Genomic DNA, 16,441 nt, shown 5'->3' on the forward strand with positions numbered 1-16,441 from the left:
TCAGCATTGTTCAGGAGTAGGCTAGGTGATAATGATTGCACCTGGGAGAGGTAGGCTACATTCCCTTTATTATTATAATCACTATTGATAACGCATTATATAAGGAACAGGCGAGAATGCATCTCGATCAGCAAGTGTTACATGGGTTTCGCCTGAGCGTTGTAGATAGATACCTTTAATTGGCTCTGGGTTTTGCGATTTGATTTCAGCATACGCTCATTTTTAAAAGATGCATTTAATCCGAAGTCATGTCAGCTCTCTATGCAGGGAGTAGGGCTGTCACTTTTATTCGAACATGACGTGAAATATCCGTAGTCGAACTATAAATAAACTATTCGGTTTTTAGTGCTGTGTAGCGCATTTCCCGGTGTTGACAGGCGAGTTTCGAGATTTGAGTTCAGCATTGTTCAGGAGTAGGCTAGGTGATAATGATTGCACCTGGGAGAGGTAGGCTACATTCCCTTTATTATTATAATCACTATTGATAACGCATTATATAAGGAACAGGCGAGAATGCATCTCGATCAGCAAGTGTTACATGGGTTTCGCCTGAGCGTTGTAGATAGATACCTTTAATTGGCTCTGGGTTTTGCGATTTGATTTCAGCATACGCTCATTTTTAAAAGATGCATTTAATCCGAAGTCATGTCAGCTCTCTATGCAGGGAGTAGGGCTGTCACTTTTATTCGAACATGACGTGAAATATCCGTAGTCGAACTATAAATAAACTATTCGGTTTTTAGTGCTGTGTAGCGCATTTCCCGGTGTTGACAGGCGAGTTTCGAGATTTGAGTTCAGCATTGTTCAGGAGTAGGCTAGGTGATAATGATTGCACCTGGGAGAGGTAGGCTACATTCCCTTTATTATTATAATCACTATTGATAACGCATTATATAAGGAACAGGCGAGAATGCATCTCGATCAGCAAGTGTTACATGGGTTTCGCCTGAGCGTTGTAGATAGATACCTTTAATTGGCTCTGGGTTTTGCGATTTGATTTCAGCATACGCTCATTTTTAAAAGATGCATTTAATCCGAAGTCATGTCAGCTCTCCATGCATGGAGTAAAGGCTGTCACTGTCTATGATTAGTTTTATTTTATTGTTTACCATCTCATTCAGTGCTATATGATCCAGGGCTCATGACCAAATCAAGCCAATATAATAGCCAGTAGCCACAATGAGCCCATGCAGCCACCCTGTTTCGACAATCAAAGGTAACGCACAGAACGGCCAGCAGACAGATAATTACGTCCCCAACTCATCTAAAATGTGGTGTCTTGAAATACTTTGGGTTCTACACCATAGATGGTAAAGTGACCGTTAAAAATAATGTTAAAGAATGTATCTGTGGATTGTGGCTTTACATCGGTCGAAGTTGACTCATGTCGTGGTGTCTCACGTAACTCAAAGCCAGGCAAGCTGAGGACAGGCGCTCTGTTCCATCGTCGTTATGGTAACCAAACAAGTCTTCTTCTGTCTAGGTTTGTTTCTACGTTTAAGTGTTGTTCTTCTATGTGGTCCACCTACTGGAGGGGAGTGTTTACAGCAGTTCCGTTTCACACATGCGCAGTCTACGCGTCACTTTGACGCGCGGTCTTAAATTTCGGTCGACTCAAAGACGCGACGCATGCTGTAAAAATGACGCAATTCTCGTCACGCGCTCACCAGTGCCGCGTGCGCGTGACGCAGACGCGGGAGCATACTTTGGGCTTTAGAAAGACACTTAATTTAAGAACTTAAAAGCATTTGAGTAGCTGTGAGCGTAGGCACACATGTATGTTTTGTTGGTGTTGTTGTTGTTGTTGTTGTTGTTGTTACCACCTCACCTCCTTGTCCTGAGTCATGCTTTCCTCCATCCTACTGCACTGTGAAAGGCACTACATACAGGTCCGGGAAAAATTAAGAGACCTCTGCAAGCCTTTCTGATGTCATCCTACGGTTGCTGAGTGACATTTGAATGAGTTGACGGTCATATTCAAAATCAAGAGACCACTGCAAATTTGAATTTGACCGTCAGCTCGTTCGAATGTCACTCCTCAACCATAGGATGACACCAGAAAAATGTGCAATGGTCTCTTAATTTTTTCCAGAGCTGTAGGTTAGCTGTTAGGTTAGCTAGGTTAGCTGTAGGTTAGCTGGGTTTCATATCTTATCTGCAAGTTGTTGTTTACTGTTTGGGTTTGTAACTGTCACTCAAAAATATAGAGAAGAGACGACAAGGAAGAGGGTGAGGGAGAGAGAGCTGGAGAGTGCCTGTGCTGGCCTGTGTTGCCCGGTTTGTCCAGCAGGGGGGGTGCATGGCCACCGCCTCTGCCCGTCTCTGCACTGAGCGGGCGAGCGAGCGAGGGAGGCCAGCTGGTCCGCGTTGCCCCGGGCGACAGCAGGGCGGCCTGCTGCAGGAGCGTTTGTGGCTTCGCAGCTCACCATGCCGTGCGCGCATCCCAGAGGCAGGATACACACACACACACACACACACGCACACACACAGACAGAGAGAGAACAGAGCATCAAGATACATGCAAGTCACAAACACACACACACACACACACACACACACACACACACACACACACACAATGCAGCACAACACAGACATAACACTCATAATACACACATAACACACATACTCAAATTAAATAGACACACACACATATGCACACAAAACACAAATGTAAACTGTCCCCCTTCCACGACACACACACAGACGCACACAGACATACACACACAGACACACACATACAGCCAGTCACATTCCTGGGGCAGGCAAGCTGTATCATTCCACTCTGTGCTCTGATCCAAGAGGTTCAATTTCAGCCCATTTTCAACACAATGACACAAATACACACACGTGTGCACACACACACACACACACACACAAACTCACACATGCGCACCCCAGAGGCAGGCAAGCTGTCCGACCACAGTCCCCCCCTGCTCTATAGTTCAAGTAGGACACACGCACACACACAGATACACAACACACACACATGCACACACACACACACACACACATACAGATACACAACACACACCCCTGTTAAACGGCACTGACAAAAGAGTCTTTTCTCCTGGCGGTGGCACTGGCGTGCGGAGGGAGTAGATTTCTGCTCTGTTAGCTGTTGTGTTGTGTGTTTCTGCTTGCTCTGTTAGCTGTTGTGTTGTGTGTTTCTGCTTGCTCTGTTAGCTGTTGTGTTGTGTGTTTCTGCTTGCTCTGTTAGCTGTTGTGTTGTGTGTTTCTGCTTGCTCTGTTAGCTGTTGTGTTGTGTGTTTCTGCTTGCTCTGTTAGCTGTTGTGTTGTGTGTTTCTGCTTGCTCTGTTAGCTGTTGTGTTTTTCCTTGTGAGGCTAAAACATTGGGGTCCCTCCTGCTAGATCAGGTCTGAAGCCGCCTCTCTGTGTCTCTATTGACCTAGTTCAAGAGGGCTTTATGTGTATGATGAATATATGCAATGAATATTTGAAGTAATGCACCAATTGAAATCCTTTATCAGCTGTTGTTGCTTATGTGTATGTGCGGTTGTGTGTGTGTGTGTGTGTCTGGTTATGGCACAACCGTGGTTGTGGAGTACCAACAACACTGCATGAGGTTATGCACCATTCTGATTCCTTTATCAGTGCAGCATTTCTCTAAGCTCTTAGGACCTGAATCTGCTGCCATTTTGGATCAGGGCTAACTCACATCTCATCTCGTGGCTTGGTGCTTGCCCGCCTGCTGCAGACTCTGAGGGGGGAAACTGGCGGCCATTTTGGGTCAAATGATCCGAGCTGGCTCCCATCTCTCCGCATAACTTGGTGCTTACCCGCCTGCCGCAGACTTTAAGGGGAAACTGGCGGCCATTTTGGGTCAAATGACCTGGCTCGGTTTTAGCTCCCTGGCCCCGAAATGTAGGAGAGGCCTGCGCTCCTAATCGAAGTTGGAACAACACGCATAAACACGGAGCACGAGTTGATTTCCCAAATGCTTGGAACATTCTAGAAACCGATAGAGTGTACTGTGCTTTGACATGCAGGCTGAGAGCAAAATCTGTTTGGGATGTTAATGATCGCCCTGGTCACTTTGCTGAGAAGGCATTTGGCTCTACAGAGGTTGGACTTAATGGAACCTTGTATCCATCAATGTCCCCATTTTCTCCACACATGGGAAATGCGAAGTAAATAGTGCCTAACCATCTGTAACATGTATTGACTTCTTTACACATAGCAGAGCTTAGAAGTAATGACAAACCGCATCGGTTCGGGTGAAAATCCTAATTATGTTCATATTTACAAGTTGGGATGCCAGCTCAAAACCCCGCTATGGAGGGCCAGTGTGCATTGGCTGCACTCGAGTGGGCCAGTGATATGGGTGTGTGTGTGTGTGTGTGTGTGTGTGTGTGTGTGTGTGTGGGGGGGGGGGGGGGGGTAAACTGATGAGGGTGGGCAGGAGAACAGGAGCAACAACCTCCCCCTCCATTGTCTAACAGGTTGGGTGGATGAGATTCATGGCCTCCAGACACACACACACACACACACACACACACACACACACATTGAGACACATAACACACGCACACCCATGTGGTGTATTGCCTGGCAGGATCTTGCGGAGGGGGAGAATGAGTTTAGGGTCTGTGTTTGTGTGTGTGTGTGTGTGTGTGTGTGTGTGTGTGTGTGTGTGTGTGTGTGTTGGGGGAGGGGGGATGGGCAGGGGTGGGTTGTGGCAGCTGTGATGGCCTGCCTCTGGCGAGATTGTTTTAACCAGGCTGCCTGCCCACATTCTTCATCCTCCTCCTCCTCCTCCTCCTCCTCCTCACCCTATTCCACTATGCTCTCTCTGCCCACCCTTCTCCCTCCCCAACGCACACACACACACACACACACACACACACACACACATACACACACATACACACACACACTCGGTTCACCAGTCGTGCCTGGGCTGCCTCAGAACGTTGCATAATGATGAGCACTGAGGGGTATGCCATGTGCTCCATCTCAGGCTTGTAGACACACACACACACACACACACACACACACACACTCACACACACACAGACCTGGGAAACTCTTTTGTAGCCATCGGTGTTCAGAGGGGTATATTACATATTAAACACATCTGGCTCGGCTGGCACACACACACTCTACCCCAGGCTGGAACACACACTAATCAATAATGGGCATTAGTTTGCGGAGGTCTGCTTGGTGTGTGTGTGTGTGTTTAAACATATCAGCCTAGTTTCCTGTGTGGGGGAGTTTAGATAGAAAGTTCTGGGGGAAATAAGAGTTGTGTATTGTAAACGGCCTCTTCAGTGACTACAGCAGTAGCAACTTGTAGTGTTTTAAACTGTGTATACTGAGTGAAAGCTCTGATGCGTCCCTAAACTCACGACCTCAGACAGACAGACAGACAGGCAGACAGGCAGACAGCGGGGGCTGTTGCTGTGCATTGTCTCCATAAAGGGGGGCTTCACAGACACCATGTTGGTGTGAAATTGGATTTGAAAGGCTGCAGCCCTGTATGGATGAAAAGGTGGCATCCAAACCACTTTGTGTGTGTGTGTGTGTGTGTCTGTGTGTGTGTGTGTGTGTGTGTGTGTGTGTGTGTGTGTGTGTGTGTGTGTGTGTGTGTGTGTGTGTGTGTGTGTGTGTGTATTGCACTGTGTGTCCTGCAGATCCTATGTATTTAGTACTTCATTGAATAAGTTTATTGTATAGCTGGTATTAGTTAATGCTGCACTCACACATGTGTGTGGGGTTAATGTGAGGATAAGATAAGATAAGACTTTATTTATCCCACAGCTGGGAAATTTACTTGTCACAACAGGCCAGTAGTATTTAAATAAAAGAGTAAGAAAGTTGTATACAGTATGCCCAGCATACAAGCACACCTAAAAAACAAAAATCACACAGTGATTGCAACATACAGGATACGGGTTGTGTTTAGGATTACTAATGTGTGATGGTTGTGTTTAGGATTACTAATGTGTGATGGTTGTGAGTATTGTGTTTAGGATTACTAATGTGTGATGGTTGTGAGTATTGTGTTTAGGATTACTAATGTGTGATGGTTGTGAGTATTGTGTTTAGGATTACTAATGTGTGATGGTTGTGAGTATACGGGTTGTGTTTAGGAGTATTAATCTGTGATGGTGGACGTGAGATAAATACTACGTTATTTATTGCAATGACAATGGGGTATGGGAATCTAATGTACAGGGTGTTTTCTTTTCTGACAGTGTTTGAATGTTTTCAGTTGAGTGTTTGTGGTGAGGCAAGTAAATCTGTGTGTCTCTCTCTCTCTCTCTCTCTCTCTCTCTCTCTCTCTCTCTCTCTCTCTCTCTCTCTCTCTCTCTCTCTCTCTCTCTCTCTCTCTCTCTCTCTCTAATGGCATGGGCTTAACTCAAAGTCAAAGTCTGCTTTATTGTCAATTTCTTCACATGTCTTTGTTTCTCCACATACAAAGAGATCGAAATTACGTTTCCCACTATCCCACGGTGGAGACAAGACATATTTTACCAATTAGGTCCTCAGACAAACATAACATTCAAGTAAACAATATAAAAAGTAAATAAGAAGGCACATACAATGAAGAAATAAGAGCAGCAAATTTGGGTTGAAATTGTGCAATTGTGCATACAGTAGACAGTCAATATAATAGTGCAAAAGTCAGGCCAATAAATGGCTGAGGTAGTTTTGTTTGACCTAAGTATGCAAGTGGCATAGTGGTGCAAGTTATGTAAGAGCAGCAGAAGTGTGTTCAGAAGTGTGTTCAGAAGTGTTTTCAGGACAACAGGACAACAACAACAAGTTGCAAAGTGTGCAAGTGTACAAGTGGAGTAGTGCAAGTGGAGTAGTGCAAGGTAGCCATTGTGGGTCCAAAGTCCAGGATGTTATGTAGCTGAGGGTGGAGGGGGGAGAGGGGGGAGAGAGTTCAGCATCCTTACAGCTTGGTGTATGAAGCTGTTGGTGAGTCTGGTGGTGCGGGAGTGCAGGCTTCTGTACCTCTTCCCAGAGGGCAGTAGATCAAACAAATTGTGAGCGGGGTGACTTGCATCACTCACAATTGTGGTCGCCTTGCGGGTGAGGTGGGAGGTGTAAATGTCCTTCAGGGAGGGGAGTGAAGCACCAATAATCCTTCCAGCTGTGTTCACTATGCGCTGCAGGGCTTTCCTGTTGTATTCAGTGCAGCTTCCGCCCCACACAGCGATACAGCTGGAGAGGATGCTCTCAATGGTGCCTCGGTAGAATGTGGTCATGATGGCTAGTGGAGCACTTGCTCGCCTGAGTTTCCGCAGGAAGTACAGGCGGCGCTGAGCTTTCTTCGCCAGTGATGCAGTGGTTAACTAACTCACTAACTGTGTGTAATTGCCATTGTGTGCCATTGCCGGCTCTAACGCTTAACCCTCAGGCCCACACCATCCCAGAGCAGGTGCACAGAGAAGGTGTGTGTGTGTGTGTGTGTGTGTGTGTGTGTGTGTGTGTGTGTGTGTGTGTGTGTGTGTGTGTGTGTTAGAGAGGGACCATGGCTGAGCCAGTTCCACACACCCAGAGGCTGTGGCAAAACATCAGCATGGTTTTCCTTGTGTGTGTGTGTGTGTGTGTACACATATGCAAATGTTGTAGTTGTATGTCCTCCTCTGGTTCCTCAGGTGGAGGGAGGGAAGGCTACTCTCTGGAATACGCAATGGCTTTAGGCAACACACACGCAAACACACTCACACACGCAAACACACTCACACTCTCATACACACATCATTTTGCAGAGAGCCGTAAGAGCCGCCAATCCCAGCCCCCCACAGATTTGTCCCAGCTCTTACCAAAACAAATGTAATCATCTGGAAGTATCCAACTCAGCTCTGGGCTATAACAGGTTTCTGATGCAGCTGTGTGTGTGTGTGTGTGTGTGTGTTTGTGTGTCTTTGTGGTAATTAAGACGGTGAGAGACAAATCAATAATCATACGTGGTGGCAGGTCCAGATGTTGTTGTTTTCATCAGACACATCCTCTGTGCTGTTCCTCTCCGACTTCTCACACGCGTCTTCTCTGTCTCCCTGCGTAGTCACGCCACGGGACACTCTTAGCTGTTAGCGCTCTCACACGCGTCTTCTCCGTCTTATTGTGTAGCCACGCCACGCGTGTACATATTTAGTACATTTAGTACATATTTGTGGGTGTGTGTATGTGTTACTCTTGGCGTGTGTGTGTGCGCACGGCCGATTTGTGTGTGTGCTTTTTGCATCTCTGTAAATGCAGATGTGTGTATGTGTGTATGTTTGCGTTTGCTGGGAGCCCAGCAGATGGTGTCCTTTCACCAGGTCAGCAGGAAAGCGGAGGAGGACCAGCAGCCTGCGGCCGGCCCAGAACACTGCTCCCCTCTCCCGGCCCACAATGCACTGCTCCCCTTTCCCAGCCCACAATGCCTTGCCCCCCTCTCCCGGCCCACAATGCACTGCTCCCCTTTCCAGGCCCACCATGCCTTGCCCCCCTCTCCTGGCCCAGAATGCACTGCTCCCCTCTCCTGGCCCACAATGCACTGCTCCCCTTTCCCGGCCCACAATGCAATGCTCCCCATTTCCCGGCCCACAATGCCTTCCCCCCCTCTCCCGGCCCACAATGCACTGCTCCCCTTTCCCGGCCCACAATGCACTGCTCCCCTCTCCTGGCCCACAATGCCCTGTTCCCCTCTCCCGGCCCACAATGCACTGCTCCCCTCTCCCGGCCCACAATGCACTGCTCCCCTCTCCCGGCCCACAATGCCCTGTTCCCCTCTCCCGGCAGCAGAGCCACAGCCAGCCTGTGCCGGACGGAGCCTGGACAGCAGCTTACAGCGGCCCTGCACCCCACTCTGGACACGGAGAGAAGGGGGGAGAGAGAAAGAAATGGAAGGAAGGAGGGAGAGGGCTAGAGTGAGAGAGAGGAGAGTGAGGTAGAGGGCAGTGAGGTAGAGAGAGAGAGAGAGAGAGAGGGGAAAGTGAGTTAGAAAGAGAGAGAGAGAGAGAGAGAGAGAGAGAGAGAGAGAGGTTAGGAGAGAGGGAGAGAGAGAGAGAGAGATAGAAGGTGAGAGAATAATGGAGAGAGAAAGAGAGAGAGAGCAGGCACAGCATAGCGCTAAGCTGCATTAAAAACCTAATTAAGAGCCATGCCAGTGAATTTAGGGCAGTTATTGGATTTGCAGCCTTAGCCGCTGGACAGGCTAGTGATTTAATCACCCACCCACGGAGAAGAGTGTCAAACACACACACACACACACACACACAAACACACACATCACTGACACACTCAAACATACACACGCACACAAACACACACTTACATACTGACACACTGAAACATACACACATAAACACACACACCTGGAACATTAACCCCCATTACTTGTATGACCTTGAAGTTATTGTGAAGATGCAAATATACCTCCTTTTGTGAGGTTTAACATAAACATGCATACACACACACACACACATACACCGACGGCTGCCATCAGAGCACCATGTTGGAGGGAAGTGTGTGTGTGTGGAAGCAGTTTGGCTATATGAAAAGGATGTGTGTGTGTGTGTGTGTGTGTGTGTGTGTGTGAGAGAGAGAGGAGACGTCTGGTTGTGTGTTTGGACAGTGGGTGTGTGTAACAGGTTAAGGTAGAGAGCTGCATTCCAGAGGTGCAGCAGGTAGCATGTCTCTCTCTGTGTGGGAGAGGGATGTGTGTGTGTGTGTGTCACAGGTGTGAGATTAAGGCCAGCGGGCTTGTGTAACAGGTTAAGGTAAAGAGCTGCGCTCCAGAGGTGCAGCGTGTGTGTGTGTGTGTGTGTGCGTGCGTGCGTGCGGGACGACTGAGGTGAGGCATTAGTGCTGGAATTACACAACCCGCTTATGGGATTTGGTATCCTTGACATTGGAGTGTTGCTTTTGGCCCAAGCAGCTGTCCACAGGTCCTCCTCTCGAGTTGGCCTGGCACGACACTGCAGCTGCCACACTGCCCATTTGTGTGTGTGTGTGTGTGTGTGTGTGTGTGTGTGTGTGTGTGTGTGTGTGTGTGTGTGTGTGTGTACAGGTGCTTCACATGCTGTTGAGCCAGAGCCCTGTGTGTGTGTGTGTGTTTTGTGGGCTCCTGTACAGGGTTCATAGTGAGAGGCTATGTAGACCAAACCTCAGTATTTCACTATATGTACTATATGTTATTTTTATTTTATATTAGTTTTTATGTTTTAGCGATTAAAACGTTTAAATTATAACAGGAAATGAACCCAACGCAAGGCAACAGTGTAATAATGGACTCCGCGGCGTTCGGTTTACAGCTGACGCGTCGGGGCCGTTTTACCACCTCGAATGTGCATTTCCTTCTGGACTCCATTATCTCTTCCATATCATATATTGGGTGTATATATTTAATATATATTTTTTTTTAAAACATATATGTCTTTTAGCTGAACTGGAAAAGACTGTGTGCAGAAGCAGCTATACTACATCACCTTCAATAAAGCATTTATATTACAGTCACGATACAAGTGTAGGTTGTATGGGTATGGACTGTATGGTATGCACTATGATATAGATGTGACGTACATTTTAATTATAGTACCATTATGAAGATGTTATGCTGTGATATGTCTGTAAAGTTTCTGTCATGTCCATTTGAGCGTTATTCTTTGAGAAATGAGAATCGTGTAGTGAGTGATTCATGGATAAAGTGCAGCAAGACAATCGTGAAGTGGAAGAAAAGAAACTTGTATGTGTTAGTGATGAGAACAGGCTGCATGGGGAACAGAACTCGAGTCTTGCAACCCTACAGGGAGCCGTGATTTTAACACACTCCACACTCACAACTCCCCACATGGAACAACCAACACTTTGTGTCTGCGTGTGTGTGTGTGTGTGTGTGTGTGTGTGTGTGTGTGTGTGTGTGTGTGTGTGTGTGTGTGTGTGTGTGTGTGTGGGTGTGTGTGTGTGTGTTTGTCATGTGTCATGTCTTGAATGATTGTGGGCACTTGAATGCATCTATATGTGCCTATCTAGTCATTTGTGTGTGTGTGTGTGTGAGAGAGAGAGTCCAATGTGTGTGTCCCCCTGCTGTGCAGTGTGGGGGCGCGGAGTGGGACTGACGCAGACGCTGGGCCTTTCTGTGCCAACTCTCCTCTGGACTGACTGGAGGAAGGAGGGAAGACGAGAGAGAGAGGAGGAGGAGGAGAGGAAGAGGAGGAGGAGAGGAGGAGGAGGCAGCAGCCGCTCCAGTCACCAGCACAGCAGGGCCTGAGCCCAGGACAAGCTGGCCTCTACAGCCATCTGACCCCAGAGTACAGAGAGAGGGAGAGAAAGAGAGAGAGAGAGAGAGAGAGTGGAGGGAGAGAGAGATGGAGAGATGTTAGTGGAATGAAGCATGAGAGAGGGAGGACCAGGGAAAGAGAGATGTGTGTGTGTGTGTGTGTGTGTGTGTATGTGTGTGTGTCTGTGTGTCTGTCTGTGTGTGTGTGTGTGTGTGTGTGTGTGTGTGTGTGTGTGTGTGTTTGTGTTTGTTTTCTGTCGTCCTGGTGTCCACCTCATATGTCCTCAGTGGTCAAACTAAATGAACATGCTGTGGAGTGTATACCAAGTTTGTGTGACTGAGAAAAGAATGGTGGGGGGTAGAGAGAGAGGGATGTAGAGAAGAAGTAAAGAAATGAGAAATGAGACAGGTGAGAGCTGAAAATGATGGAGAGACAGAGAGAGGGAGGGAGAAAGAATGACTAGAACACCAGAACCAGGAGGCAGAAGAGAAAGAAAGAAAGAAAGAAGGAAGGAATGGAATCAGGAGAGAGCTGTAGAATAAATAAGTGGAGATAAAAAAGAAAGAAAGGAAGGAAGTGAGAGAGAGGGAGAGAGAAGAGCTGGTGCTCCCCCTCTCTGTCCCCACTGCACAGACGGTCCTGCCCAACCAGGAGGGCCAGGGCATCTGCCTCTCCTCCAGCAACAGCTAGAGGCTCTATCCCTCCCTCTCTCCCTCCCTCTCTCTCTTTCTATCTTCTCCCTCTCTTTCCTTTTTGCTCTCCCTCACTCCTCTGTCCTCCTTTCTCTGTCTTTTCGCTCTCCTGTCCCTTACTTTTAACTTCATTCTCTGTTACTCTCTCCTCTCTCTCTCGTGTCTCTCTCCTGTCCCTTACTTTTAACTTCATTCTCTGTTACTCTCTCCTGTCTCTCCTCTCTCTCTCCTGTCTCTCCTGTCTCTCCTCTCTCTCTCCTGTCTCTCTCCTGTCTCTCCTCTCTCTCTCCTGTCTCTCTCCTGTCTCTCTCCTGTCTCTCCTCTCTCTCCTGTCTCTCCTCTCTCTCTCCTGTCTCTCCCGTCTCTCTGCTGTCTCTCCTCTCTCTCTCCTCTCTCTCTCCGCTCTCTCTCTGTGCTGTTTCTATTCTTTTTCACTTCTCTATTCATCCCCCTGTCTTTGGTTGCTTTATCTCTCCACTTTATGTTTGTTTGTCTTGTCTGTCTTTGCCTATCGTTCTTCCCACTCTAGATCTTTATCTTTCTTTTTCTCTGTCTTTCGTTCTTCATCCCATCTCTCTCTCTCTCTCTCTCTCTCTCTCTCTCTCTCTCTCTCTCTCTCTCTCTCTCTCTCTCTCTCTCTCTCTCTCTCTCCTCATCTCTCTATCCCCTGGTCTCAGTGGGGCGTGCAGATCCTTTTTCTCTCTCTCTGGTCCTCCTCCCGCCCTGGCCTGACTGTCTGCCCCTAAGCATGATGGGTAATCTAGGGCAGTCATGCTGTAGTATGCAGGCCTTGTTGCGCTCTCTCTCTCTCTCTCTATATATCTCTCTCTCTCTCTCTCTCTCTCTCTCTCTCTCCTCTCTCTCTCTCTCTCTCTCTTTCTCTCTCTCTCTTTCTCCATTTCTCTCTGAGTGAGAAAATTGGACATTTCAAATCATTACAAAATGTAGGCTAAAACAACACACAACGAACATTTGTTGTCTAAGAGCAAGAGCTGTGTGTGTGTGTGTGTGTGTGTACACGTACACTGGGTGTTAAAGTGAACCATAGGAATCTTTTCAGCATTTTTTTTTTTTTTTTTGCTTGGCAAGCAAATCATATAAGAGTGTTATTACATTCTGAATCCCCAGCCAAAGGCAAACTTGGCTCTTAATGAACAGATTATTGTTAAAACTTTGTGTGGATTTTAAGGAATACTGATTTTGTAGGTGTGCATACACACAGACTATTGAGCATAGTCATTAGTGTAATTTTATTTACATGTACATTTATTTACACGTGGGTGTTGTTTGAAGGAACTGTTGTAGCAATGTTTGTCTTTGTTGTTTTGCCATTTTAATGTTCTCCATCATGAATTCACATGAAAGACAAACTTCTATTAACAAATAATATTAAATTAATTATTCATATGACAGAATTCTTAACGCTATTGTTTATTCCCTGTCCATATACAAAAGTCCAACTCAAGTGATCTTGTGTGTTTAGGTTTAATGTGTGTTTGTTTCTTTTACTGTCCTAATCTGTTCTCTCTCTCTCTCTCTCTGTGTGTGTGTGTGTGTGTGTGTGTGTGTGTAGGCTGCAGCAGTTGGATCAGCACTGTCAGTCCAGCGCCCAGCAGGTGATGGAGCTCCTGGGGAAACAGAACCAGCTGATGCAGGAGAGACAAGAGCTGGCCCAAGAGATGCAGAACTTACGCATAAACACACAGGTACACACACACACACACACACGCAGAACCTACACATAAACACACAGGTCCACACACACACACGCAGAACCTACGCATAAACACACAGGTCCACACACACACACACACACACACACACACACACACGCACACGCACACACACAGAACCTACGCATAAACACACAGGTACACACACACACACACACACACTTTCTGACATAGATAGGTCAAATCTCTGTAGGCAGGTATAGATGCAAGGTCCTCCCTTTTAATTCTGCCAGCTCTATTCCCATCACGCACACACACACACACACACACACCTGGTCATAGGAATGCACACCCTGTGTATTCTGGTTAGACACACACCACCTGTCCTGTCTCTCACCTCACTCCTCTCAATTACTACCAAACCCCCTTCCCACCCCAACCTCACCTCCTCTCCTCTACCCTCACCTCCTCTTCTCCTGTCAGTCCTCTCCTCCACCCTGACCTCTTCTCCTACACTCCCACCTCCTCTCCTCCTCCCTCACCTACCTCCTCTTCCCTTAACCTCCTCCACCCTCACCTCCTCTTCTCCACCCTCACCTCTTCTCCTGCACTCCCACCTCCTCTCCTCCTCCCTGATCTTCTCTCCTCCACTCCGACCTCCTCTCCTCTCTTCATCATATCTTCATTTTGCTCTATTTTCTTCTCCCTCTTATCTCCTCTTTCCCTCCATCTCTTCTCATTCTTCTCCTCTGTTCATATCTCTCCTTTCTTCTCCTCTGTTCATATCTCTCCTTTCTTCTCTCTCCTTTTTTCTCCTTTGTTCATATCTCTCCTTTCTTCTCCTCTGTTCATATCTCTCCTTTCTTCTCCTCTGTTCATATCTCTCTTTTCTTCTCTCCCTCCATTCACTGCTTTTCTTTAAATGGGAGATCTCACATTCTATCCCAAAGCCTTTTTTTTCTTCCCTTTTTCACATTCTCATCTATTGTTTTTTCTTCTCCTTTTTCTGTATTTTTTTTATTTTTATCTCTCTATCGATATATATATTTTTTCTCCCCGAGCGCTCACAAGCTCCGCAGCAGCTGGTCGCCACGGCAGCACATCACGCAAGACTAGGCGTGCGCAGATGTCGCTCCAGATTGTGGCGGAGCGGGAGGAGCGAGTCTGGCGGGGAGTGGGCGATGCCGTGAGCAGGACGAGGCGGACGCGGTGCGGTGGTGGTGGCGGCACGCTGACATTCGTGGGAGATTAGCGCCAGCGCAGGGGGTGCGCCAGCACCCAGTTGACGCAACGCGATGCGCTAATACTGCCCAGGCTGTTACCTCCTCCTCCTCCTCCTCCTGCTCCTCTTCATCCTCCTCTTCCAGTCTTCCAGTCAGCTACCCGCTCTCCCATTCACGCTTTCACTCTCTCATTTACCTCTTTTCTTTATCCAGCACACCCTCCTAATTCCCCCTAAAATCTGCTGCATTCTCCCAAGGCCTAAGAGCCTCTTTATTTTTAAATTTTATATATATTTTTTAGCAGTCTGTCAAATGTGCCAATTATTTCTCATTCTATATGTACACCTTCATTAGTGGCATTTTGTGTAGCCTCAGGTTTAGTTCTCACATAGTGAATGATAAAGGATTTTAAAACAGTGCTTCTTTCTTAGAGGTCCATGCTGCAATACTTTACTCACAACCAAACAACTGTGACAATATGGCTCAGTTAATTAGGAGATACTATTTTCTATTTTAAATCAGACTGTCTGGAATACAGCATTGATGATTATAATAAAAATACAAGTTCTATCAAAAGAGAAGTAATCATTAATAATAGTAATAGTAGTAATTATAATATATTTGACAAAACTAGTCTAAAGTCATATGGGCTTATAGGCCTTGGCACTTTGTTTAGTGGCAATTATCTGCTAAGCTGAGAGTCTGTTACTGTCTGCCAAATATAACTGCTTATGTCCGAGGTTAAGCAAAATCTAAGTGACAATCTGTAAGAAATAAAAGTCAAATATTTAACTAAAAATAGAATATTAAACTAAAATAAGTCGAGTAAATAGCTCACTGTAATTATTATATATTATAGCTTCTGTTCTTCAGTCTCATAACTGAAGTTTTAGATGACAAATAAACAACAACACACTGAACGGAACTTCCTTAAAACTGAACTTTTAGGAAAAGTAGGAATTATGTGTATAATACATCATTTATTATAACAATATGTCTTACAAAGCACCCAGTTTATTTTAAAGCCACTGTTATGCAGCACAACTCATTAGACACACTACTTACCCATTTGGTAACAAATGTCATTACCTAAGCCTCCCTTTAAATACATAAATACATCAAATAAAAGAGGCTTATGTTTCAATAAGCAGGAAACCCTGAATTACCTGTGCTATAGACCCTTCCAATGGCATGAACAAACATGCATGTTTCTAAGGTCATTCTGGTGGCACAGAAAACAACAGTGAGCTAATGGTAACTTCGGGACAAATTAAATAATAATAATAATAATAATAATAATAATAATAATAATAATAATAAAAAGTCTGATTTCAAAGTGTCTGCATTTGTTTTGAACGTTTCAACCGGAAACCCACTAGGAACAGATTGAAAGGGTCTATATGAATGATGACCTCTAGGTGACTCCGTGCTTCTGTGCATCTTTCAGACACCTGGAGCTGGACAGTCCGACTCGCCCTCCACCTGAAATGAAGACCTTTTGTGACTTGTGTTTTTGTTTTCATTGTATGTCGTTGTTCTGAGTACATCACATCTCAGAATAACAACCCAAACAGGTCCATGTTATATTAACAAAGTGCTGTTTTAAGAACAAC

The 16,441-nt window shown here is 46.2% G+C and overlaps 1 protein-coding gene across 1 annotated transcript in view; it reads left to right on the forward strand.

Moving 5' to 3' along the window:
- The window catches only part of LOC121685834 (serologically defined colon cancer antigen 8 homolog), a 30,704-nt gene extending 14,263 nt beyond the window's left edge, over positions 1–16,441 (forward strand). The window contains exons 3-4 of the mRNA XM_042066611.1: positions 13,506–13,638; positions 16,276–16,441. Coding sequence (XP_041922545.1) covers positions 13,506–13,638; positions 16,276–16,314 — 172 coding nt within the window. The 3' untranslated portion in view covers positions 16,315–16,441. The remainder of the gene's footprint in view (positions 1–13,505; positions 13,639–16,275) is intronic.

The sequence above is a fragment of the Alosa sapidissima genome, chromosome 16 (assembly GCF_018492685.1).
Source record: "Alosa sapidissima isolate fAloSap1 chromosome 16, fAloSap1.pri, whole genome shotgun sequence".
Lineage (NCBI taxonomy): Eukaryota > Metazoa > Chordata > Actinopteri > Clupeiformes > Clupeidae > Alosa > Alosa sapidissima.